Source organism: Onychostruthus taczanowskii, unplaced genomic scaffold, assembly GCF_017590055.1.
Source record: "Onychostruthus taczanowskii isolate IOZ18803 unplaced genomic scaffold, ASM1759005v1 scaffold6, whole genome shotgun sequence".
Lineage (NCBI taxonomy): Eukaryota > Metazoa > Chordata > Aves > Passeriformes > Passeridae > Onychostruthus > Onychostruthus taczanowskii.
The window spans coordinates 4852638-4880469 of NW_024503679.1; the positions used below are offsets into that span (position 1 = coordinate 4852638).

A 27832-nucleotide genomic window follows, 5' to 3' on the forward strand; every position below is an offset into this window, starting at 1 on the left:
ACCACGATATTTGAACATCCAGATCCATAGACAAAACTCCAAGAAAGTACAATTTCTACCATACTGAGCTTGGATCTCTGATCACTTATCCTTGCCCATATTGCCACCCATTGTGAATAATTTCACTGACTTCAATAAAGCAACATGCAGTAGCCAACTTTTAACTCAGTACTATTTGCAGCTTCCCAAATTACTCCAGTACTAAGTTTAGCCCTAAAGAACAAACACATTGCTCCCAAAAAAAACCCCAAATCCAAAAAGAAAGTTGAACAATACCCTGAAATTAATTTCTTTCAACATTAAAATCAAGACTGATCAAACATCTTTCAGCTAGAAAAAATTGTTGCCAACTATTATTATTACTTTAACATAAGTGTGACTACTGAATATCAGTTGATATTAGGAAATTGCATAGTTCATGCAAAGTCAAAATACTTTTTTTGTTTTTTATAAAACAGCTAATGTCTGTATAAGTTTGTATAAGTCTGTATGGAATTAGGTGATTGTTATTGTTCCCATTACATTATTAAGTTTTTGTAGTAAAGAATCAGCTGAGGCTTGTCCTGAAAGCAGGAATTCATTCCTTGAAATTTAAATTGTCAATCACAGACAGGTTTATAACATCTTGTTACTGAATGAAACTCTGGCTTTTGTGAATCCAGGATGAATTGTGGTATTAATACCATGTGTCCCCAAAGAATTTACAAAATATTGAATGATTAATTAAAATTTAAATTCTTTAAGCAGGCACAGAATTGACAACAATTTGAGAGCATATTTAAGACATTGTTATGCTATCACACTAGTGTGTCACTGCTTAACATTTGCATGTTAATAACTTCAGGCAAGTAAATGTCACTCATACAGAAATTCTGTGCATAGGAATGGCATGAGTAGGAGAAACAAGATTTTATGTTTTATAGACAGAACATGTTGTGACCAAAAGGATTTTGAGAAAATGAACAACTTTATGTACCTTGGCCAATGCACAGGCATACAGTGAGTGTGGGCTAGTCCCTGAGTAGGCTGTATAAATAAACTGTCCTTTTCTCATTCCTGACCTGGATTCTCCTTTTTCCCATGTTTTCCATGGGAGATTGAAGAAGCAATATAGTGATGCATATGGAGCCTACTGACTGTGCAAAATTCTAACACAAGTGACAACCTCCCCCTACCATTTTGGATGACATTGATTACTTCTGGTTAATTATCTGTTTATTTTTATTTTCTGCACAGGTATTTCATATTAGATGTTGGTGTCAGTGGAAGAGTAAGTGCTTTCCAGAGCTGAGGGAGCCCTCAGACTGGGTCTACCTCTGTAATCCCTCTGCAGACACCGAGGGTTGGCAGCCACCTGGGACTGCTCCTGCCAAGGGGTGGCCAAGGGGTGAGGGACAGCGCTCACTGCAAGGGTGGGGTAAAAAAAGGATCAGTCTGCAGCTGCATTTGCACCCCATCTTGCTTTATGTGTACAGTTTATCAATACACAGCACAGAGGATCTAGCTTGTCTCTGCTGCCAATGAAAGGCTTAAAATTAGAACTAATTTTCACGTTTTATTTTTGATTTTTCTCTGCTCAGACTGAGAACTGTTTCTACAAGCTCTCCCTTCTTGTTCCTGAGACTCTCCAGCCAGTGATACAAGGGTGCAGTCAAATGTGCATGGATGTAGCAGAATTTAACCCAGGGAGACACTGAATTAAATGAGCATTTTGCAAAGGGCTGGTATGTCTCTGGACAGCCTGAGTTCATTACAGTTATGTAAGTTTTCTTAAAAACATAATTAAAATTGGAATTATACTCCCCCAAGTATGCTGCAAGATCTGACTTGGAGCTGCAGTAAGCAGATCTTTGCTTGACCTGCTATTTCTGTCCCTTTGCTGCCATGAATTTGGCATGGCATCCCAGGGAGTGGGATCAAGACAAGCAGTGACAAAGGCCTGATTGCTCCAGATGCTGAGGTGGGTTTGTAAACATCTTCTGCAGATACTGCACGGAAGTGCACAGGCTATTAGTGGCAGCATAGAGGGCTCCTCACTTCAGGAATTAAATCAGGAATGCAGTGTGGAATTTAAGAGAACAGAGTTCTAGGAATCCAAAGGAAAGAGCACCCTGAAATGAGTGAATTGAATGGTGCTCTGAAGTTTAGCCATGAAAGTAGCTCAGGAGCATTGCTGAATTGGATGTCTGTTTATTCATGATCACCACCACCAACCATGGATAGATGTATACATAATAGAAATAAACTTTGCTTTAACTGAATACATTCAATTCACAATGACTAAGCAGAAATAATTTCATTTTCAAGGCTGGATATTTAGGAAGGGGTATATGTCCAACCATTTCTCTTTAGTGAGAGATACATAAGAACTTCCTTGTGGAATTCAGATCTAGGACTAGCTCTGAGACCAGTTTCTAATTTTAATTACTGCTCCCACATTTAAAATTGCTCCCACAATGCAGATGAAATCCACCTATATAAATCAGCAGCAGCAGCAGGACTCTTTAAATCTTATACAGACCTAGGCTTTGTGCTGACTTCTGCACAGCATCAGCCCCTTGCTGGGCCATCTCCACAGGAATGAATTGTATCCAGAAAGCACAGCGGAAGAGATTCAGATTAGTATTCTACATAAGGCTTTTAATATTGGGTAGCATAAAGGTCAAGTAAATAATCTAAAAATAACTAAGCATTAATGCTATGAAGACCCTGTGCAGAAGTTACCCTTTTTCTCTTTGGTGCTGATCTTACAACAAGCAGTTTTTACCTTTCGTGATCATATTGTGAATTACTAAACCTACTCACTGAGGAGTTGATTTCTTGCTGATCAATAGTGGCTCCATAAACTTTAGCAAAGTTATTTTAAACTGTTTCAATTACCATTTAGCCAATTTGAGTATTCTTTTAAATGTTTAGGCAAGCCATTCTTAAGAAGTGAATGCTGCTCTTGCATATTAATTCAGCACTGAATCCATTAACTAGCTATGCAGTTTTGTATCAATATCTCAACTATTTTCAGTTAATTAGACAGCATGATTAAGATCATATGAGTTGAATTAACAGGTCAGTGCATCATCTCACTACAATTGCATCTAGGATAACTTGACCTAAAAACCGTATGAAAAGGACAATTTAGCCTTCCCATACTCAAGATACCAATTTTGAATGTGATCAGCCCAATGTTTCATGGAAAAACTTCAGTTTTGAACTTCTATACAGAATTTCTGCTTTGAAAGGTGAATTTTTAGTTGAGACATATGGGTTTCATAGTGTCCAAACAACCATTTGCATAAAAACTGCATAACACAATGACAGAGAAAATTCTTCACTTCTTATGCCATATTGGTCAATTCATATTTAGCATGCACATCATTTTCTTCTCCTGACTGAGGATCTGAGTGATGAATTTCAATAAAAATGACATAGATCATTGCTCCAAGTACACCTCCCAGCAGAGGTGCAACTATAGGAACCCACCACCAATTATTACCAGCCCTGTAAGACAAAAAGAACAAGAATTAGTGTTGTTGCTCTGGTGAACACCTTTCTGTGAGTTAGCCCCTGAACAGATCCAGTGGTGTGCCACTTGCTATACTGCAGACCTTTCTATTTTGACTCACATTTCTGTAAATGGGTGACACCCCCATCTGCTCTGCCCAGGCTGGTTCTGATTGAAACGCTAAATAACAAGCACCAGACGTGGTCTGTGTGCTGTACTTGCTGTGTTTTAGAAAATAAGGCCTTTTTACTGCATGTCTGTTTGGGGACAGAGGATGATTTCTCCCTTGTGAAAAGCACATTTCACTGGCTTGCAGTGAAATGAAAGGGCACGTATTTATTGCCCAGCAATCTTCACTTGTGCTGTCCCCAGATTGTGAATAGATTTTCAGGATGTTACAAAAGTGGCTTATTTCATCTGCATGAAATAAGCCACAAGTTCATACCTGCAATAGTTTATACTATCTTCCTCTTGGCAAATGTAATAAATTAAACTGAATTTTGAGTATATTTACCTTAAGCACTGTAATAAAACAGAGTGACTGTAAAGTTGATTATCCTTAACTGGAGTGGTCAAGATTCATATTTCATGATGCAGTATCTTATCTCTATGTTTAAAATGCGGCGTCTTTCAGCAAGAGGCAAATAAATGCTTAGAAGTTTTATACACCTAAAACTTAATCTTAGAATTTTTGTATTCACTAAGAAAGTCCAGCATGCTGATTCCACTGAAATGTTTACATTTGCACAGTTACTAGGATTTAATATTAAATATGTAGATTTATAGGCATATTTAAAGTAAGACTTCCACCATTGAACTGTATAAAACAGTAAATAACAACCTTTTTATGCAGGAATATTGGGCTGGTAGAATTGCTTTCCTTTTCCTAGAGGTCCACATTCAGACAGTAAATAACTGAGTATGCATGTCAAAGCACAGAGTCTCTTGACTGTACTGATGCATTAAGGTGTTTTGATTTGATAACATGCTATATTAATTGAATATGTGAATCTCCAGTGAAAATTCAGCTACCTCAATTTCATGCATATTGAAAATGGAGATTTTTTTTTCTCCCAGAAATACAAAGGGACAAATTAATCTGTAAGAGGAACTTTACAGGAAGCTGCAGGGAAACTTTTAAACTGTCAGGATAATTATTCAACACTCAGTTGTATAGCTTTATGCAGAAGTGAGCTTGTGTTTGTCACAATGCAAGAATAGAACTGGGAGAACATTGGTGCCCTGTTGATTATACTATTACTGCTCGTTCAGAAATGCCTTGCGTGTGTATGTTTTACCTTTAGAATTATTTCTCTTTTGCCCTGAGGATATAAAGTAACTTCTAATGTTGTTTTACTGAGTTTATAAATCTGTTTGTTTTTGAATCACGGATGGCTGTTGAGCACTTGAATTTCTGGAACAAGCACGGACTAATATTTTATTGAATTAATCAGCAGAACAAAAGCTATATCAAGTACTTGCATGTATTCTTCTGTGTGATGTGTTTATACAGGGGTGTGTAATGAAGGTGTTTCTTGGCCGGTTTCTCTCAGCCTGTTCCATGAACTGGCCTGTGCCTTGTCAGCTCCTGCATGACCGTCTCCAAATCACGGCCTGTGTTTGCAGCAGCTGCAGTCAGCTGTGTTGGATAGCCTGTGCCGAGATGCTGGGTGCAAAGCCTTTGAAGAGGCTGCTGCCAAAACTGCAATGGGGTCAGTCAGGACCCAGCCGAGTAGGGGTTTCTATGGCACTCGGTGCTGTGTCACTGGCACAGGAGCCAGAACTCGCTGCGCCAAGCACAGATGGCCAAAGGCCCGAGTGCCCTCAGCCCCTGGCTGTGCCCCGGGGCCCAGCTTTGCTGCCGGCTGAGGAGGGCACCCAGCCCCGCCGCTGCCATCGGCCGCCGCTGCAGGAGGGCCTGGCCCGCAGGACTGAGCTTGGCTGCGGGAATTCCCGGGAAACTACAGCGTCTAAGCTGTAGTTTCCAGGGACTGGAACTTGGGCCCGTTTAGACTTGCAGATACACCTTTCACTAGCCAGCTGCTGCGGGAAAGGGAGATACCGCTGTTCGTGAGGTAACCCGGGCTGCAGGGCTGCACCCCGGGGAGAATGCTAAATGCTCCTGAGGCCGCAGTGCCACCCAAATGCCTGTGCAGACAGGAGATTCCCTCCTGGCCCTCCCCGCAGTGCAGCTCTGCTCAGCGCTGCCGCCTCGTCCCCGGCGCCGGCGGCCACGAGGTGTCAGCGTTACCGCGCCGAACCGCGCGGGGCTGTCCCGGGCTGCCGTGGAACGCTGGCACGAAATACTGCTCTGGAGAGCCCTGCCTCTCTCTCTCTCATTGCTGTTTCATGCTCGGTTTTGCTTGTCAAAATCCAGTCTGGTATTTGGATTCAACGCTCTGGCTGTTCTCTCACTACAGACAATACTTTGCTCCCCAAACTTTACTTAAGAATTATTATCAGAATATTAAGCATGTGCTTAAGAAAGACTCCTGGAAATAACTTCTTTTTCCCATGGAAAATGGCCTCCGTTTGCTGCCACTCACACAGGCTGACACTGGGGTGCCAACCTAAAAATTTGCAAACTTTGCTGCATTTCTCCAAAACTTAAGCTACCTGCAAGTAGTACCCTTTATTCCCTTACAGCCAGAAATGCCACCTCTGAGATGTATGATACCCAGAGCCTGGGGAAATGACTTCTTTTCCCCATGGAAAATGGCCTCTGTTTGCAGCTACTCACACTGGCCAACAGTGGGGTGCCAACCTAAAAACTTGCTAATTTTGCTGGATTTCTCAAAATTTTCTTAAGCTTATCACAATATTAAGCATGTGCTTAAAAAAGACTCCTGGTTCTCTGATGGGAGCCTTTAACTAAAACAACCATAGCTTGTGTCTTCGGGCTTGGTTTTGGGGAAAATGCTCCTTCAGGTGTCTTTGTGCAAAATATAGTGACAGCAACATTTAGAAAATCCCTGCTCAGATGCATTCCTATCATCTGGACAATTCCATGGTCCAGCAGAAGGGCTCCCTTCCAGTCTAGTTCCCTGCCTGAGAATGTGATAAAACCAGCATTTATTGTACCTTCAAGCACAAAGAAGGGTAGAGGGGATTTCTCTACTGAGAGGTAATTTTCTCAATGTTTAGAGTATTTGCTTGGGAGCAGTGTAGAAAGTCTTACTGTTATTTATCTGATCTATTCCAAAGTGAGGATTTCATGGCAGTCCTGGCTGTTCTGTAGGCAATGCTTGAACATTCACTGACATGGACTCCGTTGCCTTGGGAGATGCTTCCATCCTCCTCCAAAGGAGGTTCAGTGTCTCCTGAGCATTTCCTGCTGCTGGGTTTGTAAGCACTCCCCTTGTGTCTCTGTGAAGGTTTCATGCTCAGGCCCCAGTTCCCGAACATGCCTTTACTACAGAGCGTGAACACCTGTCTCAAGGTTGTGAATTCCATTTAAATGAAGATATCCAAGGTGTATTTGTCAACTGTTGCTGTACCACTTTAAGTTGCTCAGGTACAGCAGAGCATCAGGCAATTTAGGATCCTAACTACAATCATTCAGGCTTTTCCCGTGGCTCTTCCAGCTACCTAACAAGGCTCAGATTCTTCCTAAGTCTCACCTGGATCTGTGCAGTAAATAAAAAATAACATATTCCTGTTGTATCATTCCCTTGGACATGGTTATAGCTGTAGCCTTTTAACTGAAGGCAGGGAGGAAGAATTCTTCCTCAATTTTTCTCATCCCTTATATTGTTTTAAGTTCTGGCAAGGATCAGAGATCTTGTATGTTATTTTTTTATGTTCACATTTTAAAATTTCTTAACAAGGTCTTTCCAGTGGGACTGCATTCCCTCTCTTACATGAAACCTTAAACTACACTAGGAAAGAGTCCATGTTGGTATAGATGTAGAGTTTTCTTGTAGTTTTTTTCATGTATGGCCATACTTGTTGGGAGAAGGCGCGTTCACAAGTATTCTGTGACTAGATCGCAATACAATCAGGCTTCCAAACTTTCAGGAATGTAATAGCCAACTTCATAATCCATTATCAGTTATAGAATGACACCATGGCTAATACCACAGCCCACAACTACTTGTGATTACGCAGGTATAAAGAAAGGAGAATCCTGAGAGTGGGATGTTGCTCTGTGTGTCCTTGTTTTTTAAAACAGTACAGTGGTAAGAGCTATTGGGGAGGAAAAGTTTGGATGTAGCCAGACCAATGAGCTGATCTCCCACCAGCAGCTGACCAGAGCTGGGCTACATCCAGCCTTGGCTCTGGCCTGTGCTGTGGCTGTGTGCCTGTTTCAGCTGTGCCATGCCTGGCTTTTTTTGTATGAGAAATGCTTTGCTACTGCTTTCCTCAAATAAGGTACATGATTTGTGTAAATAGAAATCATACTGAATAAATAGAGATTATTTGTGCTTCTTCTATTTCTTGCTGAAATAAAATCTCTACTAAGCAGAGCTCTCCAGTGGCCTACAGTACTACTGGGGATTCCTGCTTGTAAATAACTGGGAAAACAAACAATACAAAAATAAACCAAAATATCTGCTTCCTGATGACAGATTTCTCTTGCTTAGATACCCCAGAGTGCCTCTTACCCTGGCTACGTGTAAGATGTGGATTTGATGTGCAACTAATTAGCTGTGCATTAGGCCAGCCAAGAGCATGTGTGTGTGCACACAGGGGCTTGAGAGGGCTCTGAAATGTGGGAAAATGAAGGGAGCTTTTCCATTCACTCCTTCCCTCCCAGCCAGGAAGTCAGGCTTTTAGATTGCTGTACATTTCTGCAGTAACTCAGAAGTAATCATAGGCTAAATCAATCTGATATGTCTCTGTTTTTTACAGCACCCAATAAATATTTCCACCTAATTCTCTCCTGATTTTTTTTTCCCCCTGAAAGCTGCAGTACACAAGAAGAAAGCACTCATATTTTCAGTGACCTCTAGAAAGCTCTTATATTTTGGGAAAGGTCTTCTTGAAACAATGATTGATATTAGAGATTATGCATGTTTGATTTGCCCTAGGAGCAGGAAATCCTTTTTAAAGCCCAGTTCCTAGAGGATATCTGGCTTAAAGTGCATGAATAGCTGCTTCTGGTATGTAAAGAATTACCTGTATGTATATAAAGTATGACTTGGTACCATGTTGAATCAGGATCTTACTTTCCTAGAAACATTTTTTGCCAGGAGCATTTGACTTCATCTCCAGGCATACTTACGTGAATACTTCCATCCCCCATCCTGCAACGGCTGTGAAGAGCCTTGGGCCAAGATCCCTGGCTGGGTTCATGGCACAGCCACTGTTCATTCCCAGGGAGCAAGTAAGAACAATTATAAGAAGTCCTACTGCAATTGGCTCCAGGCCCTTGGGTACGCTGTTATTTTTGGTGTCAAAAATAGCAAATATAGCCAGAAGAAGAACAGCTGTTGACATCACCTGGCCAAGGCAAAGAAAAGAATATTGAATAAATATATGTAGATTTTTTCAATAATGAAAAGAGGGGCTATGGCAGCTTTGTGGATTGGAGTGGCTTAGAGCTGGTATTTAGTTTTATCCCACTATACAGAATAGCAAAATTTGGAACTCAGTGCCTTTCTGCTTCACAGTAATGAGAAGTTGTGATATCTGTGCTGAAAGACAAAGACAAGAAATGTGCTGAGGAAATTTGAAAAAAAAAAATCTAAACCAAGAAGATTTAAAAGGCATCTCCTACGTGAGGTCTAATGCTTTGTTTCCACTTTTTTTTCCCTGTCAATTTTACCCTTTTATTCACTCAATTTTTGCTGCTAAAGCAGTTCCATTGATATAAAAGTGTTTTATGTGACTGTAGTTTATGCTGATAATTTAGACTAAATATGCATCTCTTTGTCCAGGTATTGTAAAACATCAGAAGAAAAAGTGAAATCTGTCAAGTCAAAACTGAGCAGCTAAAATTAGGAAGTACCAGATTAGGGTTGCATGTATAACTGTACCATGAACTCTGTACTGCATATGCTAATTGAGCCACTGAAGGAAATTTTCCTGGAATTACTTCAATGCAAGTACAGCTCTGCTTAAATCAAATGCTTTGTCAATGTTGATTTTGCTAATAATTAACTTGATAGGAAAACAGACAAAAGCTTCAGTGATGTCAAAACATTCAATTTCTATACTGATTTGAAGAAGCTTAAGTTTGAGGGGTTTAAAAATTATTTGGTTTTCGTCTGCTTTTAAGTTTGTTTTGAAACTTGCATGGGTAAAAAATAGCTTGGGGAAAATCTTACCATTTGACTGATCCAAAGATCAAAACTGTCTTTCTTACAAAACTTCAAAATAAGGCTTAGATTTTTTTCAAGCCAGATTGCACAATCTTTTACGTAATGAATTTCTGTGTTCAGGCCATCCCTTGTTTTCTATCCCTTACTCATGCAGTATTTATTTCATGTATTCCTGAAGAAGATGGGTAAGTTGATTAGAAGTGTATAAAAGATATGAAACTTCATTTTGTGCTGTTGCGTAATTGGAATTAAAGGACAAAGCTTCGAAATGAAGTTGTGGATTTTTCAGGTTCAGTCATTTGAAAAATAAATACTACAAATCTATCTGCAAAAAAGAAAGTTAGAGAGGAGGCTTGTGGAAGTAGAAAACTCAGTTGTTCAGGGTATGTTAAACTGTCTGCTTAGGCATTATTTAAGGAATAATAGGTCCACAAAATGGGCTGGATTTTGATGTAAGTGGACATGACTACTGAGATTTATGGAGAAACATTGATTTATGCTGAGCAAAACCTCTTACATATATTGCTTTAAAGACATTTTGAGTGCAACAATTAAGATGATGTATGAGAAAGAACAACTTGAAATTATTTTGCTTGTAAAATATTACTAAAATATAACCCCCTGCAAACAGCACTGCATTCTCATTGTATTGTACAAGATGAGGTGTACAAAATGGTGAGGTTTGGCACACTTTTTAGATCTATGTGGTGTTTTACTGCTTGGCTTTTCAGGTTTCTTTACATTTAATTTGTAGAATTAAGATAGCAAGTGCACTTACCTGATCTGCAAATCCATTTACAAGGGACAGATATGGAGCTGGATATGTTGCAAAGATTTGTGCTGTTGCATTTGGTCCTGTGACTTCAAGTTTTCCGTCGCTGTACTCCATAAAGGCATCTGTAGAAAAAAGCCAGCAACTGCTTGCACTTCTCCATAAACTTTTCTATGTTTTCTAGGATAGAATATATGTGATAGGTCTGTGCACTTCACATTCTCAACTGAAACTGATCTCTAAGGTTCCTTCCAACCCAAACCATTTGTGATTCTCTGATGTTTTTTTCCCTAGGAGCACCATTATTGGATTTGAAGTTATGTACTCCTCCTACCCTCCTGTCTCATTTCTCCTCCTGTGCCTTGTTTTGTGTACCACAGCTTTCCAAATGGGGCTGATCTTCCCCTGCTCATAGCTCCAAACAGTGCCAAGGAGCACTTTCTGATTCTGAATACAGATGTGTTATTCTGAAGAGGTGCTACATTTTTCATAACGACCCAAGAAATGCACAGCATCCTGACTGTGCAGTTGTGGATTCCCAGCCACCAGGAATTACTGCTATTCCATTTGACAATTGTGCTGTTGTAGAAATAGGAAGAATATTCAAATCTTCATATACAGACATGAGTAACAAACTCAAATCCATTATTCTATTAGTGGATCTGGTGATGAGATGATACTTGTGAATAAAGAAATAGCTCCCCATCTCCCATGAAAGTCATGGTGAGGGTGATAAGCTCCTCCTGAACCTAGCAGACAAATCTGTTTCTCTTTGTTTCTGTCTATTCTAGCTTTGCTTAAAGTCACAACATGAGTGCAGAGAGTTTACTTAGATCAAGCTCTTATTTGAAGTGTCAGATAATTCTGCGGCATTTAAATATTATGGGGGGGGGGGGGGGGGGGGAAGGAATGATCTCCTATGTCTGTTTTTCTACCAGTGACTGCTTCTCAGTGGACCTCAAAGGGTACATGAAAGTCCTACAAGTTGCAGGAAGTAAAAGCTACAGAAGAGATTTGGAAATTAATTAGAGCAAGAGGAGGACTTGAGCAGAGATAGGGATATGAGAAAATCCTGCACTCCTGAATATGAGGAAGATGTCCCTAACCTAGACCTAAGCTTCCTGCTTTGGCTCCCTGCCCTACTGCTGCCCTTGTGGCAGAATGCAGTGACTCCCCTGTCAACCCTATGTACATGTTGACGTGCTGACACACTGCGGCATCCTGGCCACTGCCCTGATTCTCGCTGTCAGCCTTGAGGAGGACTTAAATTCAGATGAAAATCCTGTTCCAGAATTCCAGTATCCAAATTCTAACACTAACCTTAAAAAGGAAACAATTCTTCCCAAAACAGTTCTCATTGTTCCTAAAGATTTGCCTCTTTGGGATTACTGTGGGTACTGAGCAGACATATGAGGGGCATTTCCATTTTTGTTCTTCCTCTGCTGTACCTAGACCCAGCACAGTCTGCAGACACAATGCCCACAGGAGGGAGATGTTGGAGGAGATGGGCTGGGCCAGTGGAAGCAGAGTTTTGGAGCAGGGGCTTGAAGCAAGTGATCCAACTGAGTGGATTCAGTCAGTCAGTTACTGTTTTTTCCTTTTCTAGCACACTGTATAAAAAACCCTGTGCCTCAGGGATAGGGGGAATTTTTTTTTCTTTTTCCCTGTCAAATATGTAACCTGTTTATCACTGTACCTGGAGTTCATTGCCTTGGAGAGTCACCTCTCAAGGGTGGTCTCAGATTTGGTCAGGAGGGACTTGATCTCATATCCTGTACCCTCAATGAACGATGTTGGTGATTCTTGCCTACAGGCACTTGTAGCAGGTCTTTAATGTTTCTAATTTGCCTGGAAGATGGATAGCCCTATATCCTGGCTATTAAGTAATTTAAAATCCTTACTGAGAAATACATGATCTCAGAGTATCTGATTTCCCATGAATAATTTTTCTAAATACCAGAATGTTTCCTGGAGTATTAAGTGTTTCAGTAAATTTGTAGGGTACCTGGAATGTTCAAGCCATTGTTTTTCCCTTCAAACTCCTTATGCTCTTTCCTTTCTTCTTTTGTAGCTTTAGCTTCATTCCTGCCATTAGCCCTGTGTGAACAAGAGTCCTCTGCCTGCCTGACATTCATTGAAAAATTGGGGCCTTAGAGACTGCCTGACCTCTAGTTTGTCCTGTGAACATGTCTAAGGTGTACTCACTGTAATAAATCCCAAAGACAGCCGCTGCTCCAACGAATGCTCCCAGGAATTGTGCTAATATGTAAATTGGTAATTTGGTCCATTTTAATCTTCCAGTCACGCACATGGCTAATGAAACAGCTGGGTTTATGTGACCACCTGAAAAATAAATCAAAAATTAAGTCATGTGGATGACTCAGATACATGAGAATAGGTGAAGGATTTGTAAAAATGTGGGCACTTTTGAATACCAGAGCAGTACAAGGTTTTCTAGATGTTATTTTGCAGTTAAATGGTGACTGCAATTAAACTGAAACAAGTTGGATGAAACCAGAGGAAGGAGGGCAAAAGCCACTAAGATCCATCTTTAGTCTTGATGCTTGTGGACTGTGCTCTTTATCAGACTGCAGTCCTGCAGTATGTAACTTATAGACAACTTTTCCAGAAAAATAGTAACCCTTGGTTGTGATGGGATGGTCCCTTATTCTGCACATATTTCCTCTCCTCGAGGCCTTTGGCTTTATTTTTAGGAGAGAACTGGGGCAGAAGAACATTCCTTTAGTATCCCAAGCACATATTAGGATTAAGGACTGTTACTGGCTTGAGCATGTATCTTGAGACAGTTCTGGAGTGCCCTGGATTCAAGTCATGTTTGTGTCCCTGTCTTCAACCTGGGGTTACTTAGAAACTCAGTTTTCATGGAGACAAAATCAAATAATGTTAGAGCTGTCCAGTTTCATGTTGGCTGTTTGTTAGCTGTGCCTAGATGGAATCTGGGGGCAGCAGTGCATAGTCCTTCACCATGTTTCTATCTGGTTCTTGTGCTTTCCAGAAAGATCCATAATAAGGAAACTGATAAAATATCTGTGCTGAAACAAAGTTCAGTTTCCTGTGAAACTTCCTTCCTTTTTTTATTCAGGAGTAGCTACATCTGAACTCATGCATGAAAAATATTTCAGTAGCATTGGAATTCTTTGTGACAATTTTAGTTTCTAAAATATATTTATTACGTCATATGGTTTTTTCGCTCAACATCTTTTGTCAACAAAAAAGGTGTTGTATGCTCTTGGAAAATTTCATTGCTTACAGATACATGGTTGCTACTTAAGAAATACAAATTGCCAAATAAATTAACAGGTACATCTTTGTAATAAATACTGAAAAATAAAAGCCTCAAATTTTGCAAGTATGTAGGAACCTGTGCTTATCTTCCAGATAAGGTCTCATTTCAGTCTGTAGGAATATCAGAAAAAAATGGCCTTTGTCTTTGGTAAAATAACTGAAAGAGCATGTCCTTTATCTGTCAAAGATTAGTGATGGAGAAAGGGTTTCTATGTACAGTTTCTGTGTTTGTTTGCACTTCAGGTCAGTGAGTCATTATCTTATGAAATCCAGGCACCTTTGATACATAATGAACTGACAAACACAGATAACAAGCTGGATAAAACCTTCTTTGTAGCATTTCAAATGCTGACCAAGTAGCACCAGTCTTAAATTAAAAGCTGAATTCCTCACTGTGTTTCAAATTCTCCAGCACAGAGCAAATAGATAGATGGCACCTAATTTAACAGCCCTTCATGTGAATTTTGATTAATTGTTGTCTTGTCTTTTGTTCCTTACTCTGGCTGGAATTAATAATTTTCCTTTCTTTCAACACCTGATTTTATTCCCCACCTGTATATAATACAGGGTGACTGTGATGGCCAGGACAAGTTATAATAATATTACAGAGGCCTGATTAACATTAAATATGGAAAGGTAAAGTCTAGTTGAAGGCCCTCAGGCTGACATAGGGGGGTTACAAGATTCTTGATTCCCATTCCACCGATTTAAAAAAAAATTCACTTCGGACAGTGTGTTCCTCCTTTTGTAGTTGCAGTGATCACAGTCATGGCTCTGAAATGCTAAGTTGGATAATATAGTGGGAAATTATCTAGATATTGAGAAAAACTGGATGGAGGAAAATTAAAAAGGGGAATTTTCCTATATAAAAAGCTCAAAATCACCAAGCATGCAGAATATGTATTTTGTTAGCATTAATTTAGAATTACATAGAGAACTGATGAAAAATATTTTAGCGGTACCTAAAAATGAGAATTTGACCCAAGAGCCACAGAAATTGCTAAAAAATTCTACGTAGGAGCTTGTATTTTGAAGTGTCCACTAGTAATCATGTGTTGGATCATAACAGCCTGTTGAAATATCTGTTCCTATTTTTTCACAGAGAAAATGCACTGCATGCAGAATCCTTTGTCATGGGAAAAACACAGGAAGCACAATACTGCAACATCTGCAACTGCTCTGCCCTGCTGGGATTGAACTCTAATTTTCTACATAATGATGGAGATGAATATCCCTTAAAGGTGCAAATGTAGGCTTGGTCTTCACAGGTTTGTTTTTATGATACTGCATTAGAAGAGTTTAGCTGCCTCCATGTAAACCAGGGGCTGTAGTTAAAAGTTGTTCAGATAATAGGAATGTGCTGCTGAATTAATTTTGTGTGATATTAAGGAACAGTTCTGGTTTGTGTCAATGGCAGTGACAAGACTGCCTGTTTTGTAGAACCTGGAGCACTTTCTAATGTGAGACTTTCTAATGGAAACCTTCTGCATGGTGCCTCTTTAAAAGAATTTGTAAAGAGAAGAGAAATGGCCACAGTAATTTCTGTTACAGGAACTATTTCTAATGTCCTAATTATACTTAAAGAAATTTGTCCAGACCAACTTGACCCTCTTATGAAGGGTAAGAAATGCCTCTGTGAGACCTGGAGTACAATGTGCTTTAAAGGCCAATATAAACTCTGCATACAACACAAAGTATTGTGTATTTTCATGCACAGCATTGTTCTTACATAATTTTCTATTTTAAAGGAAGGCTTTAATTGTTAAAAGCATTTATGCTAATGTTTCCAATCTTGGTTTAGCCAAATTGAATGGTGGAACTAGGAGGCAAGGCAGTCTCCAACATGGCACTTGTGGGCACTGGTTAGTTAGCCCAGCTAATTTAGCCCCAACTAAAGAGAGATTCCTGACCAATACAGCTTGAGCAAGTGTTACAGCAGAAATAAGGGGGAAAGGACAGTACACTGACAGTGTCATTGAATGGATCTCTGGTACTGAACCTTTCTGCTGTTTCTGCTTTCTATGATCTGCTGCTTCTGTGAATAATCAGACAGGAACAGACTTGCTATTGCTTGTCATAGGACATGAAGAAACAAATTGCACTTTGTACGGTGGATCCTGTTCATTATACCTGTTAGTGGGTCATTGTGCTTTCTGTGTAGCTGGCCACCATTTTATCTGGTGACTGCTGGATTGCTCTTCGTGGTTATTTCTTTAAACACAGTGCCTGTTCTGCCCAGGGTCATCTCTATTGACAGAATTTTCAAAGCAACACCAAGCAGATTTCTGGTTTAAATGGAACACTTTCCATAAAAGCCAGAGGTCTGCCAAGGTTTTCACACTGTAGTTGAGTTCACAATTTGGTGGGACATTTTGTCAAACAGAAAGAATAGAGGGAAATAAGAACATGCAAGATTCACTTGCAAAACTCTGGTGTGGACTCTGCTGTAAGGGTGCTTACTGCTCCTAATTCATGACTGTTTATACCATGAAGTGGAAGCCCTTCAACAAGGGAGTCTTGGCACTGCAGCAATAAATGCTATGTAAGAAAATAAGTCACTTACCAGAAACGCCCCCGGACACGTACACTGCTATGGTGACTGCCATGGCAAAGCCCACCGACACCGTCATGGGCCCGCCGTGCGCGCCGCGGCTCAGCACGGCCTGGCCCACACAGCCACAGCCCAGAGCCTGCGTTGGGAAAGACAAGTGTGAAATCACAGCTGTGTCTGTCAAGTGTTACTGCCTGGGACTTCTGCTCTCCTGGTATAGCTGCAAATGCTGTTGAATACTGAAACAGTGCTGGGATTTGTCATGTGTGCCACTGCTGCCTTTGCTGCAACGCACATTTGCTTTTTATTTTCCTTGTCTCTGTCACAGGGAAGAATGTCTGCTAATGAGGACCTCTCTCCACACAGAAAGCTGTTCTTCAGGCACAATGAGGGGATGCTGATCAGAACTTGGAGCCAAACAAGACTGCACTGCCTCTACAACAAAACTCAGCATCTGAAAGTTAAACTAATTCTGTGAGGTAAGTTCTCAGCTCCAGACTGATGCGATAGGTGATGACAAATTTACTGTAAAAGTTATGAAAGGTAGTTCAAAAGGCTTCTAATGTTTAGTGCTGAAACTATGGATTGAGACAACTTTCTGGTATTTACATTGTGTTGTATCATTATGCTGACTTTATATCATATATTTCTCTAGCAAAATATTTCACTGGTTCTGCAGCTTGAAGAATTAACTGAAGTGGAGATATCGAAATAGTTCACATTGAAGAACTCTAAATGGATTTAAACTAGTTTGGGATTTTTGTTGGTTCTCCTCAGAATAAAGTTCAGTAACAGGTTTAAATATTTGCTCAAGATGATGTTTATTCAGTTCGAAAGCCTCTGTTTACCTTCAAGCATATGTTTAGAGCCTATTAAAGATGACAGGAAAGATATTCAAAGGGACAAAAACCTTTTCGTTTGAGATAGACTAGCTGATTCATTTCTGTGTCTTTGAAAATCTGCTTTTTAAATATATGCCTATGTGCTCTGCTGAACAAGGAGCCAATACTCTGTGGAAGCTCTCAAATAATGTCTGTAGTCTGAAAACTGTTGCTTCTCTGCAGCTGTAAGTGATGTGAATCCTACAGTTTCTGGGATGTGACTAGATATATGTTGAGCAACCTTATTGCTTATTTTCAGTTGCAAGACAGTTGAATTCAGAAACTGCAAAGTAATGGGAAAATCTGTCTTGCCTTAGAAATAGACTGTACCAAAATGATTTGGTGACTGAGGTTTAACAGGCAAGTTCTGCTAAAATAGATGCAATTTAAACAGGAAAATCATACTTTTGTTTCCATTATTTCCCCAAGGGTTTTAGCTAATACCAAAATGTGACAGAAAGCTCTCAATAAAATTACACTCTTAAGCAGCTTTTGAATGCAGACGGCATTTCTAAGTGCCCTGAGACTGTGTCATGCCCAGGTGCAGCTCTTGCCTTGAGGTCATAATCATGTAAGCAAACAAAACACTCACTGGTGCCAGAGTGTTGCAGCTCTGGTTATGTAAGGGTAGGGTGGTGTTAGATAGCCACAGTTTATTGGACTGTATAATTAAAAGCTCCAGGACACAGTGCACGCTCCAGTCAGCTTCTGTGCAACAGACAAGCCACGCTTGCGTTAGCCCTGCTCTAACCTGCAATGCACGTGATAAGCACAAATGCACATACAGATAGCAAACCAAAATATCACACATTGGAGTTGGTCACAGCTGAAATGACATCTATTTTTAAACTTCATATGAGACAATTCATAATGCGTTTGTATGTTTAAATGGAAAGAATGGGTTGCTGGAATTCATAAGAATCTAGAGGATGTGGAATTAACATGCTCTAGTTCTCACTTTCCAGATTCCTTACATGCTCTAGTTCTCACTTTCCAGATTTCTTAAAAGGAGTGTTCCAGAAACTGCAGATTTTGGGAAAGATATGACTCAGATGAAGAGCAAGTTCAGTAGGCTGCTCTGGGCCCCTGCACATACTGGGGTGCAGGTTGAATTCAGGCAACCAGCTCAATCTACAAGTATAGTGTGTACTTGTGTTCTGAAATGGCACAGGCAAAGTTTTGCAGATTCAAAGGCCATTCTTTTGAAAACATTACCCCTTTCTGTAAGGACGATGAAAAAGAGAACAGGGTTGAGAAGATGGTTATAGAAAAGGATAGGGAATAGCAACATCTATGTATATCAACTACTAATTCACAAGAGAAGGGAAGGAAATAATGGAGGGAGGCTGTGGGCTCCCTTTCTTTATTACCAGCACTGAGGAGAGTCATACAGAACAGCTGTGTAGTCCTCTTGCATTGTAGCTCCTGCTCTGCATGTCTTAGGGAAATACACAACTACAGATGATCCATTTCTGTGCTAACCAGTCTCTCTTCTACAGAGAAAACATGTGAGCCAGCTGGAACACAGCTGCACTCGGTGAACCTGCTCATGTACAATGACTAAATGCTGCTGCAGGTACAGTCAGTGTGTGCCCATCCAGGAATGGGAAAACTGGGAGCTGAGCCTGCAGGTCTGAGCTGTGTCACTGTAATACTCTCTCCTTTTGCTGACCTTTTAAGAAGGAGAGAAAAGAGTTGCCTCATACCTACTGTAGCTAGGTTGGTGCAACTGGAAACTATCACCTAGTCATGTAATTACACAAACAACAATTTAATACCTTGTAAGTCTTTGCTTGACTGCGTTAAGACCAACTAGATCATTAAGTTGTAATTAAATATTCTAAGGTTTTAGGCCAAGCTCAGCCATCAGTTGCACCCACAACACTCATTGATTGAAGCACATGGAGTAAATGGGAGTTTAATTTACGTAGAATATAGCCAGATCTCTTTATCTTATCTGGTCTATCTTATGTTGCCATGTTTTCCTCTTAGCAGTTGTGCATAGCCTGATCTGCTTAAAATTACTGGAGTACTTTCAGCACTGACTTTTTTTTTTGTTCATAAAGTCATTACTGCCCTGAAGAATATGCTTGGGTGTGGAGTAGCTGTCTGAACCTTCTCTACCAAAAAAACTTGCTTCATAGCCCATTACATCATTCTCTTTGTCTTGAATAACAAGGCTAATGTTAGGAAAGGAAAACAACTGGCCTTCAAGGAGGGTAAGGTCCTGTTACTGTCTGGAAGCTTGCAGGACTTTCTGTATCCCATTCACCAGAGAGACTAAAGATCATTTTCCCTCCATCTTACTATTTTCAGGATTTTTCCAAATGCTTGTAACAGCATTTTTCAGTGTAAATAGGATTTCTGCAAGAAACTACAATTTTAGGGAATCTATTTTTCTACATGGCCAGTAAAGTTTTACACATCTTAAAGAATGCTTATATAAAAAGCCCCTTTCTAATCACACAGTCCTAGAAGTGGTGTGCATTTATAGCCACACCTTCTGCCTGTCACATTAAAGAGGCAACCAAGCTTTTGAGCAGTGTGGAGGCAATGAGCTGTGCAGTGCTGGACTCTGTTCATCCCCAGCTCCAGCTGTGGTGAGACACACACATGCAGTGGGTTCCACAGGTGTCCCTGCAGGCAGAGGGTGGCCTCCATGGCTGCACAGCTGATGATGCTCTGCATGAGTACAGGAACTCAGTGTGTTATAAGGAATACAGTCAGCAGGTGCAAAAAAATTTAGTATTTAATCATAAACTGCTCACTTCAGTCATGAAATCCTAGAAAAATAGTGTCTGTACTTGCCCTTCTGTGCAGGTAGGGATCTGTGCCTATGAAAACTTTACAGCATTCTTCATGTTGTACTGTAGTCTTGTGCAGTTCCCCTACCCAACATTAATATTTCCAAATAGAATTAGCTACTTAAAAAAGTAGTAAATAAGCTTTTCAGTTTGAGGTGTGCTAAATTGGTGGTGTCTTCCTAGGGGAGTGTGTTTTAGAACTCACTTTTATTTCCACCCCTTTCATTTACAAAGCAAGTCTGATTAAGAATTTACCTATTGAATTTCATAATAAGATGTTTTATAATATTAGAAACTCTTTCCATACATAGATGTATTTTTGCTGTGTATTACATAGGATCTTAATTCAGATAGGGTTTCTAAGCATTCTTTCACCAGGGACAGTAATGCTAAAAGTAACAAAAACAGAGACATGTTAGATCTTCTAAAATTCAGGGCATTAGCTCTGCAAGAATTCAGGTTACAAGAAAACCCTTTCAGGAAAGACCAGTCCTCATCCAATTTAATGTTTAATATTTGCTATATTTTGTTAAATCAGAGAGTACTTAAACTTTTAAAGGTGAGATAAAAAATACAGCTTACCAGTCAAGCTTACCAGTCACAGCTCTTATTTTATCATTAATGAAATGTTTTGGTGAGTTGGGGAGGATTTCTGTACGTTATGATTTAATCAAGCTTAGAGTAATAAAAAGTCACTATATCCGTTCTCCTGATGTTCTTCTGGGAAACAACCAATATCCTCTTGAGTTCAGATGGATTTTAATTTTTTTCAGGCTTGCTATCTCATAAATAAGGAGTGCGAAAACCCCCAAGCCCTTACATTTAGTTAATTGAGTAGTATAGACATAAGCCTTCAAATTATTGGCATTTTGAAACCATTTTCTAGTGACAGAAGGAGACATTACTACTTGGAGACATGACTGTAAATTTAATAAAACTTTGGATGATTTGTGTATATAAAGCTTTAAAAACATATAAATATCAGGTTCAAATTGCTTTGTGGGAAAAAAATAGTGAAAATATTGAGGGACAGACTATGCTGTGTTATATAAACTGATGCTTTTAAATTTTATGATTGCTTTTGCATATACAATAGGAGACAAATAAAAGTTTGAAGTCACCTAGAGAGAATGCAAAAGTCTGCATTTTCTCATATTTTGTTATGATCAATATTGCACACTCCATCCTGAAATGCTAAATGCTTTTCTTTCCTGAATTATAGAGGGCAACTGGTTTGAGTCAGTTTCTTCACTGAAGCTGTTTTCATTTTCTTTCCTGAATTTCTAAAAATTCATAAGAAAATAAAATGTAATATTCAGATGCAAACTTTCAGGAGTAAAAAATTGCCTGTTGGGCTAGAAAGAAAAGGCCAGGCAGAGGAACCAAATCTTACCTAGCAGCCTTGAAGAGAAAAAGAACCTGTTCAGTGTTGCTTCCCTCCCACCTTACTCATTTCTTCTTGAGCTATGATGCTTTGCTTCCTACCCCAGCTGAAAAGCTTTAAACCTTTCTAAACTCCTAAAATATGTTTAGTTTCTGCACCAATTCTCAGGGAACTTAGTATTGAGAAAGTGTGCAAGAGTTGTGCATTGCAGACTCAGAGAAAGGAGGTTTTCTGTCCTCTCCTTGGAGTATAAGGGTGCCTGTTCCTTTTCTTTTACTCCTTCCTTTGCCTGCAGAAACAGGGGAGCTGGATCTCTGCTGTGTCCTCATGGTTAGAGGTACATGGTTAGGAGTAATTAAAATCTAAGCTGTTTGCTGTTGAAAAAAAAAAAAAGAAATCTGAATGCTCTTAATAGTAAAGAAACCTGTGAGGAATGGGTTAGAGGAACAGAGTCACATTTGCCTTTAAACATGGATTGGAGAGCTCCCTAGAATTCACTTTCAACCAGAATGGTTTATGGAATTGTTGAGATCACAAAGATATAAACTCACTGCATAGCACAAACTACATTTATTGTCTTTTATTCTGTTCTCCAACTGTTTATGACAGCTTTAAAAAGTTATTACTTTTATTACCTTTCTTTTATTTGGTGAAACTTTTGAAAAAACACCTTGTAAATTTGTGTCTGTGAAACACAAATTCAAGTTTTGCACTCACAGTTGAAGGTTGGAGAGATGCAAGTCTTCTGTAAGTCTCAGGCAGAGGTGCCTATGCTTCAGTCCTATAGATGCAAACTTTCTGGGGAGAAGGGTATCCACAGAAAAAGGTTTTGGGAAATTTAGTTCAACTTACTGAAACCTCTTGGTTAAACCATGAGTGTTGAGTTACGTGCTGGGGTGGACGTTGCAGAAATGAAAATAATTTTCTTCAAAGCTTTTGTGTAACACAACATCTGAGTCACCTAAAAGTTTGAAATGTCATATACTGAGGAACCTAAGTTTGGATGGAAAACAAAAGATTCCCATGATTTTTCAGAATGTTTTGCTGCATTAATATTTTGGGATAAAAGAATAATTAGCTAACCTTCCTTTCAAATCTTTCACACTGCTTAATATTCAGCTGAATTAAAGAATGACTTCTAAAACAGAAGGGCTGTCCAGAAAAAAAAAACTGACTCTGATAATAATAAGATTATAAAAATAACAACAGTATGCAAAACCCCTCCTTAACCTCAGTACAACTAAGGGTATTTGTAACAACTTCATCTTCTGTTTGCAATGCTGATTTAATACAGTTTCAAAAGGAAGAAGAGTTTGTATGTCTTCACCAGAATAATTAGCAAAATTAGTAATGCCATCAAAATATATGCAACTATATAACATTAGATTCATGAGTGGCATCTATTATTTGTTGGTTGTACTATATTTGTGCTGCCAGAGAACCAAATGTATGGATCTCTGACATAAGAGCTGCTCTTCAAAGTGCAAACACTGCTAAGGCTCATGGTATTTGTAACGTTATGTAATATTTTAAAAGCTGAGTGACAGATCAAAATATCAATTATAAATAAGTTTTAATACCCACTTATCTAGCTTTGACAAACTTAAGTTCATTAACAGCTAATTATACAAGATTCTGTACTCCAGGAAATTCGTTGCTGATAGCAAACAAGACAGCTGTTAGAACATGCTGATATTTAATGTTTTACCTTAGACAAAACTTGCTGTAATTTCATCCTATACAAAAAGAAGTCTCCCTTTCACAAAAATTTAGGGCTTGGGATTTATCTTTGTTTAAAATTTCTAAGTAGTGGTTTTGTGTTAAATGTTAAACACTTATTTAAGGAGCAAAGGATCAAAAGCTATGTTCTCTTTCATGCAGTAACATAATGCAATGAGAATTCTAATGCATGTTTAGAATAAGGGATATATGTTACCCTGCGGTATTGCAATTAAGGTGCACTGGAATGTAGGGCCACAAAAAGTAGATATAGAAAAATGGTTTAAATTTTAATCTTATGGACTGAGCAAATCCATGTAATGCCAATCTTGAAGATTTTTCTGAAGCAACTCAACTCTGCAACAGAGCAGGACAAATAACTTGCATAATGAAGTGGTCAGAATATGAAAACAAGACTAAAATATTTTGATGATAAATAGCCTTCCTCATTAGCTGAACTATTTCAGGGCTGTCATGTATTCAGTTAATGCTTGTGCCTTGAATCTTCTAAACACACACAAACATTTGCTTCCATGGGAGTTGCAAGAGGCTCCCCACCTCCAGTTGGAGACCAGGCTTATAGGAATATGCACATAGGAATACATATGTAGGTATCTATTAGCAGCATATATACTCCCCACTTGTATTTCTGTGCTAAATGGAAGCCTGTGTTTTGTCTCAGCAAGGAAGTGAATGCTGTTGTGGCCTCTGGAGATCCTGGCTCCTGTGCAGCTCCTTTCTGGGAAGCTCTGTTCAGTAAGATGCTTTTGAGAGTGAAAATGAAATAGAAACTGTGTTAGGTGAGCAGTAGCTGTTAAAGGAAGCCACATGGCCTATTTGGCATCTCCTTTTGGAACTGTTTCAATTCAGATATACTTAATGGTGTAAGTCAGAGTAAATCCCATTTTGGTTGAGAGCAATGCAGTCAAGTTCCAAAGAGGAATTATGGAGAGGAGCATGATTAAAAACAGAGAGGCAGTTGGATAGGAGAGTTCCAACCAGACTCACTAAAAAGCCACATAAACCATCTATCTGATGCAGCATGGCTTCCTGACTCTCTTGTGCTAGCACACAGGTGTTGTCCCCCAGATTAACTCAGAGAAGTCCCCAGAGGAATTGCACTGAACCAGGAAACATGCTGGAGAACTAAAAGCTCCCTAGAGAGCTCTTCCTCAAGGGAAACCTTGGGGCCAGTCCCAGCTGCAGGAGGCTGAGACTGTCTGAGGCTGGGCTCTCAGCCACCATGGTGCAAACAGGCAGGTGTTCTCCCAGCTCAGGATGCTTCCAGGCTCCTGGAGTTTCATATTTCTTACCAAAATTGGGTGCTTTGCTAAGCGTGGCTCATGTGGGCTGTGCCTGTATTATCATGTCGTGTAATGTAAGCACCTGAGAACCTGACTCTGGATCTCTCAGGAGGGATTACTTATTTGGAGCATCTTCAGTCTGATTCACTGGACTGAGCATCCATTAATGGTCAGCACATTTCTTGTGATTCTGGAGCTCATCTTCTACTTTATTTTCACCTGGAAAGAAGTTTGTCTACGTGCACTGAATCCATGTTGCAAGGCAAACTGCAGTATGCTGAGTAGGGCTGACCAGGAGATTTTATCCAAACTCTGTGCCCAGTGCCTTTCTCAAGGCTTGTTGTGTCAAATCTGTCTAACATTGCAAACCACACCCTGAGGTGAAGGCTGGGTTTTTGTCTGATGAGTGATTCCACTTCCTAGATTTCCTGTTTGGAAAATAATGTTGCAAGACTGGGAGTTACCAAAGATGGTAGCTTAGGCTCCTATTAGTAAGTGGCCTCTCATGTTATTTTCCAGAAAAAATAGAAATAGGTGATTTGGAGGGACAGAGTTTCACCCGGCTAACTCCCAGCAGTGGGTCCCAGATTTAGGTGTGGTCAGTTAGCATTGGCTTCCAGACAGAGCCTGTAGCTAACAGAAATGCTGTCTCAGCCTCACTCCGTGGCACAGGTGCTCTCCACAGTCTCTAAACACCATCACAGCAACCCCAAGTGGCTTTCAGCAAAAACATGAATCAGCTGTGCTGTAGGCCGTGAACTCTCCATTTGTAACAGCCTTAACACAGAGTTCTTCCACTATCCTATTACTATGGCTTCTTTTGCATACATGCTGTTCTTCAAAGATTTCTGTCCTCTGACTCACTAGGGTGCCTCTTTCATTAGCTCCAATTGAAATTAAGGGTTTAATATTTATCTGTGCTTTAAGTGCTTACTAGCTGATACAGTTTAAAAGCTACAGCAATAAATAGAATCACAGAATCACAGAACAAACTAGATTGGAAAAGACCTTTGAGATCATCAAGTCCAACTTATCACCTAACAACACCTCAACAACTAAACCATGGCACTGAGTGCCATGTCCAATCTTTTTTTAGACACCTTCAGAACGGTGACTCCACCACCTCCCTGTGCAGGTGATTCTAGTGCCCAATCACTTTTTCAGTGAAGATTTCTTCCTGATGTGTAACCTAAACTCCCCCTGCGCAGCTTAAGACAACAGCAGAAAAAGCAGTTTCTTCACAATAAACACTTGGTACTGCTGTCACTTGTGCAGTCTGAACACAAGCTGAGGTATCCAAGCACTGAGAAAACTGCAGCTTAATCCAGGTGAGGCTCTTTCTGCTTTAAACCAAGACTGAAACTAGAAAGAGTAAGAGAAATGAGAAAACTCAGATTGTCAACAACAATTTTGTAGCTTCATTTTCTACTACACTCATATGGTGAATATACTAGACAATAGGATCTGGGTTTGCATTTCCTTTCTAGCCTTGTGCAGCATAATATTAAATAATAGCATTTGCAGTCTAATCTGCACTTTAATATGTTTTCTTCTCTTGCTTAATTTTATTAATGGAAAGAGGGGGAGGATCTTGTGGTGAGGACAGAGTACTGGAAGTCAGGTGATGTGGGTTATATTCAGAGTTCTGCCACAGGCTTCCTGTGCAGGCTCCTGTAATCAGGTTTGCTAATATACAAAATGAAGATAATGACATTTCCCCTCCTTACCAGGGTGTTGTGACATTTAATTCATTAATGTTTGTAAAGTGCTCTGTGCTCCTTGCTTCTAAATGTGCTCCTTACTGTAATAACATCTTATGGATGGTATTAAATTTGAGAATAATGTTATTTTAGTGCCGGTGCACTTCAGTCAGCTGAACTGTAGTAAAGACCATAATTTCCAGTATTTTATGAGCTACTGGAATTTTTAGATGACTTACTTGAAATTTAGCTGATATAGTTACAGTTATAAAACCTATGTCAGTACTGTGCCTGCTATTCCCCCCCCACTTTTTCACTATGATGAAATATTTAGCAATAAGTAATACTGCTTTGTCCAGACTAAAAGAAGAAAGAAAGAAAGTTTGGCATAAATAGTCTAGTTGCTTGACTTCTGGCTCTGCTACAGAGCCTGCTCTCTCCCCTGGTGAGTCACAGTTCCAGTGCAAAATGCACAGAAAAACTGCACAAGAAATTAAGTAAAAAAAGAAAATAAAATCTGGGGTTATAAAAATGGGAAATTTAGGTGTTAATCTAAGTTGTAGCAGTACTATAGGACCAAGCAAAAAAAAAAAAAAAATAGTACAGTTTAAACAAAAAAATTTTAACTTTTAACTTACAAAATCTCCAAAGGTTTGGCAATGCAACTCCCAATAAGTTCACTACAAATCACAAAGCTAAATTCCTATATTACACAGGAAAACAACTCAACTAAAATTTTCTAAACATGCAGTACAATATGTTTGTTAATGTAAACAGAATCTGTGCATAAAATGAGCTGCTGAGTTTTTAAAAACCAGGAGAGTATTAGCAACATCCATTGTACATATCTGGACTGTTCAGAGCGTGCTCCTTCACTGAAATTCTACTCCTAGATGAAATCTAATGCCAATCAGACAATTGTAATACATAAAACAATCTGGTTTTTATAGGCAGTGATAATTACATGGGGTGAAGAAAGGAATTACAAACTTACCATCATAGGAGCAATTCATTCAAGCTGTGCACGGTCAGGCTGTAACCTCACTGCTGGCACAGTACAAGAAAAACGTACATGTCCCCTTTCAAGCACTGTCCAACATTAGATTAGTAGGAAGAAAGGAAAGCAGCTGACACTTACTATCAGTATAAAAGTTCCCAGGAACTCTGAGAGGGCTTCTTTAACCAGGCTGTTCTTCAAGGAAAATTTCTCCTTTAAACTCCTTTTGTTTTTCCGGCTCATTTTGGCTTCCTCTATTGCTCTGGTGCCCTGGTTACAAATACACACAAAATTTGTTCTGTATTCGTCCCCGCTCCAGCTGAACTTTGACACTTTTACTTAAACACTGAAATATGAGATTTCATCTTGTACAGCCAGTGAAATCATCTGACTGCAGGCATTGACAGAACCAACTCAACATGCCCTGACAATTCATGGGTTTGTCATTCTATGCCTTCTCTGAGTGCACTTCTATTTATACTGGTTAGATAATACCAGTAAGTTCACAATCAGATTTCTTCTTTTTTCTTACAGAATGGATTAATCATTACCTTTCATATGTTACTTTTTTTTTTTAAATCCTGGTAAGAATGAATAAAATGTTGTTTCTATCACCCTGATCAAAAAGAAAGGCAGAAAGATAAACCACAAA

The 27832-nt window shown here is 39.5% G+C and overlaps 1 protein-coding gene across 2 annotated transcripts; it reads right to left on the minus strand.

Annotated features, from left to right (window-relative positions):
• AQP9 (aquaporin 9) lies at positions 1-27574 on the minus strand. 2 transcript variants are annotated; one of them, XM_041418933.1, is made up of 6 exons: positions 27322-27574; positions 16404-16530; positions 12740-12877; positions 10541-10659; positions 8724-8941; positions 1-3495 (listed from the first exon to the last, which is right to left on the minus strand). In XM_041418933.1, exons 1-6 carry the CDS (start codon positions 27421-27423, stop codon positions 3333-3335), a joined length of 867 nt encoding a protein of 288 aa, XP_041274867.1. In that variant the 5' UTR covers positions 27424-27574; the 3' UTR covers positions 1-3332. The 2 variants fall into 2 exon arrangements, with proteins under 2 accessions (XP_041274867.1, XP_041274868.1); XM_041418934.1 differs by lacking the exon at positions 27322-27574 and adding an exon at positions 27178-27310.
• Positions 27575-27832: the final 258 nt, after the last annotated feature.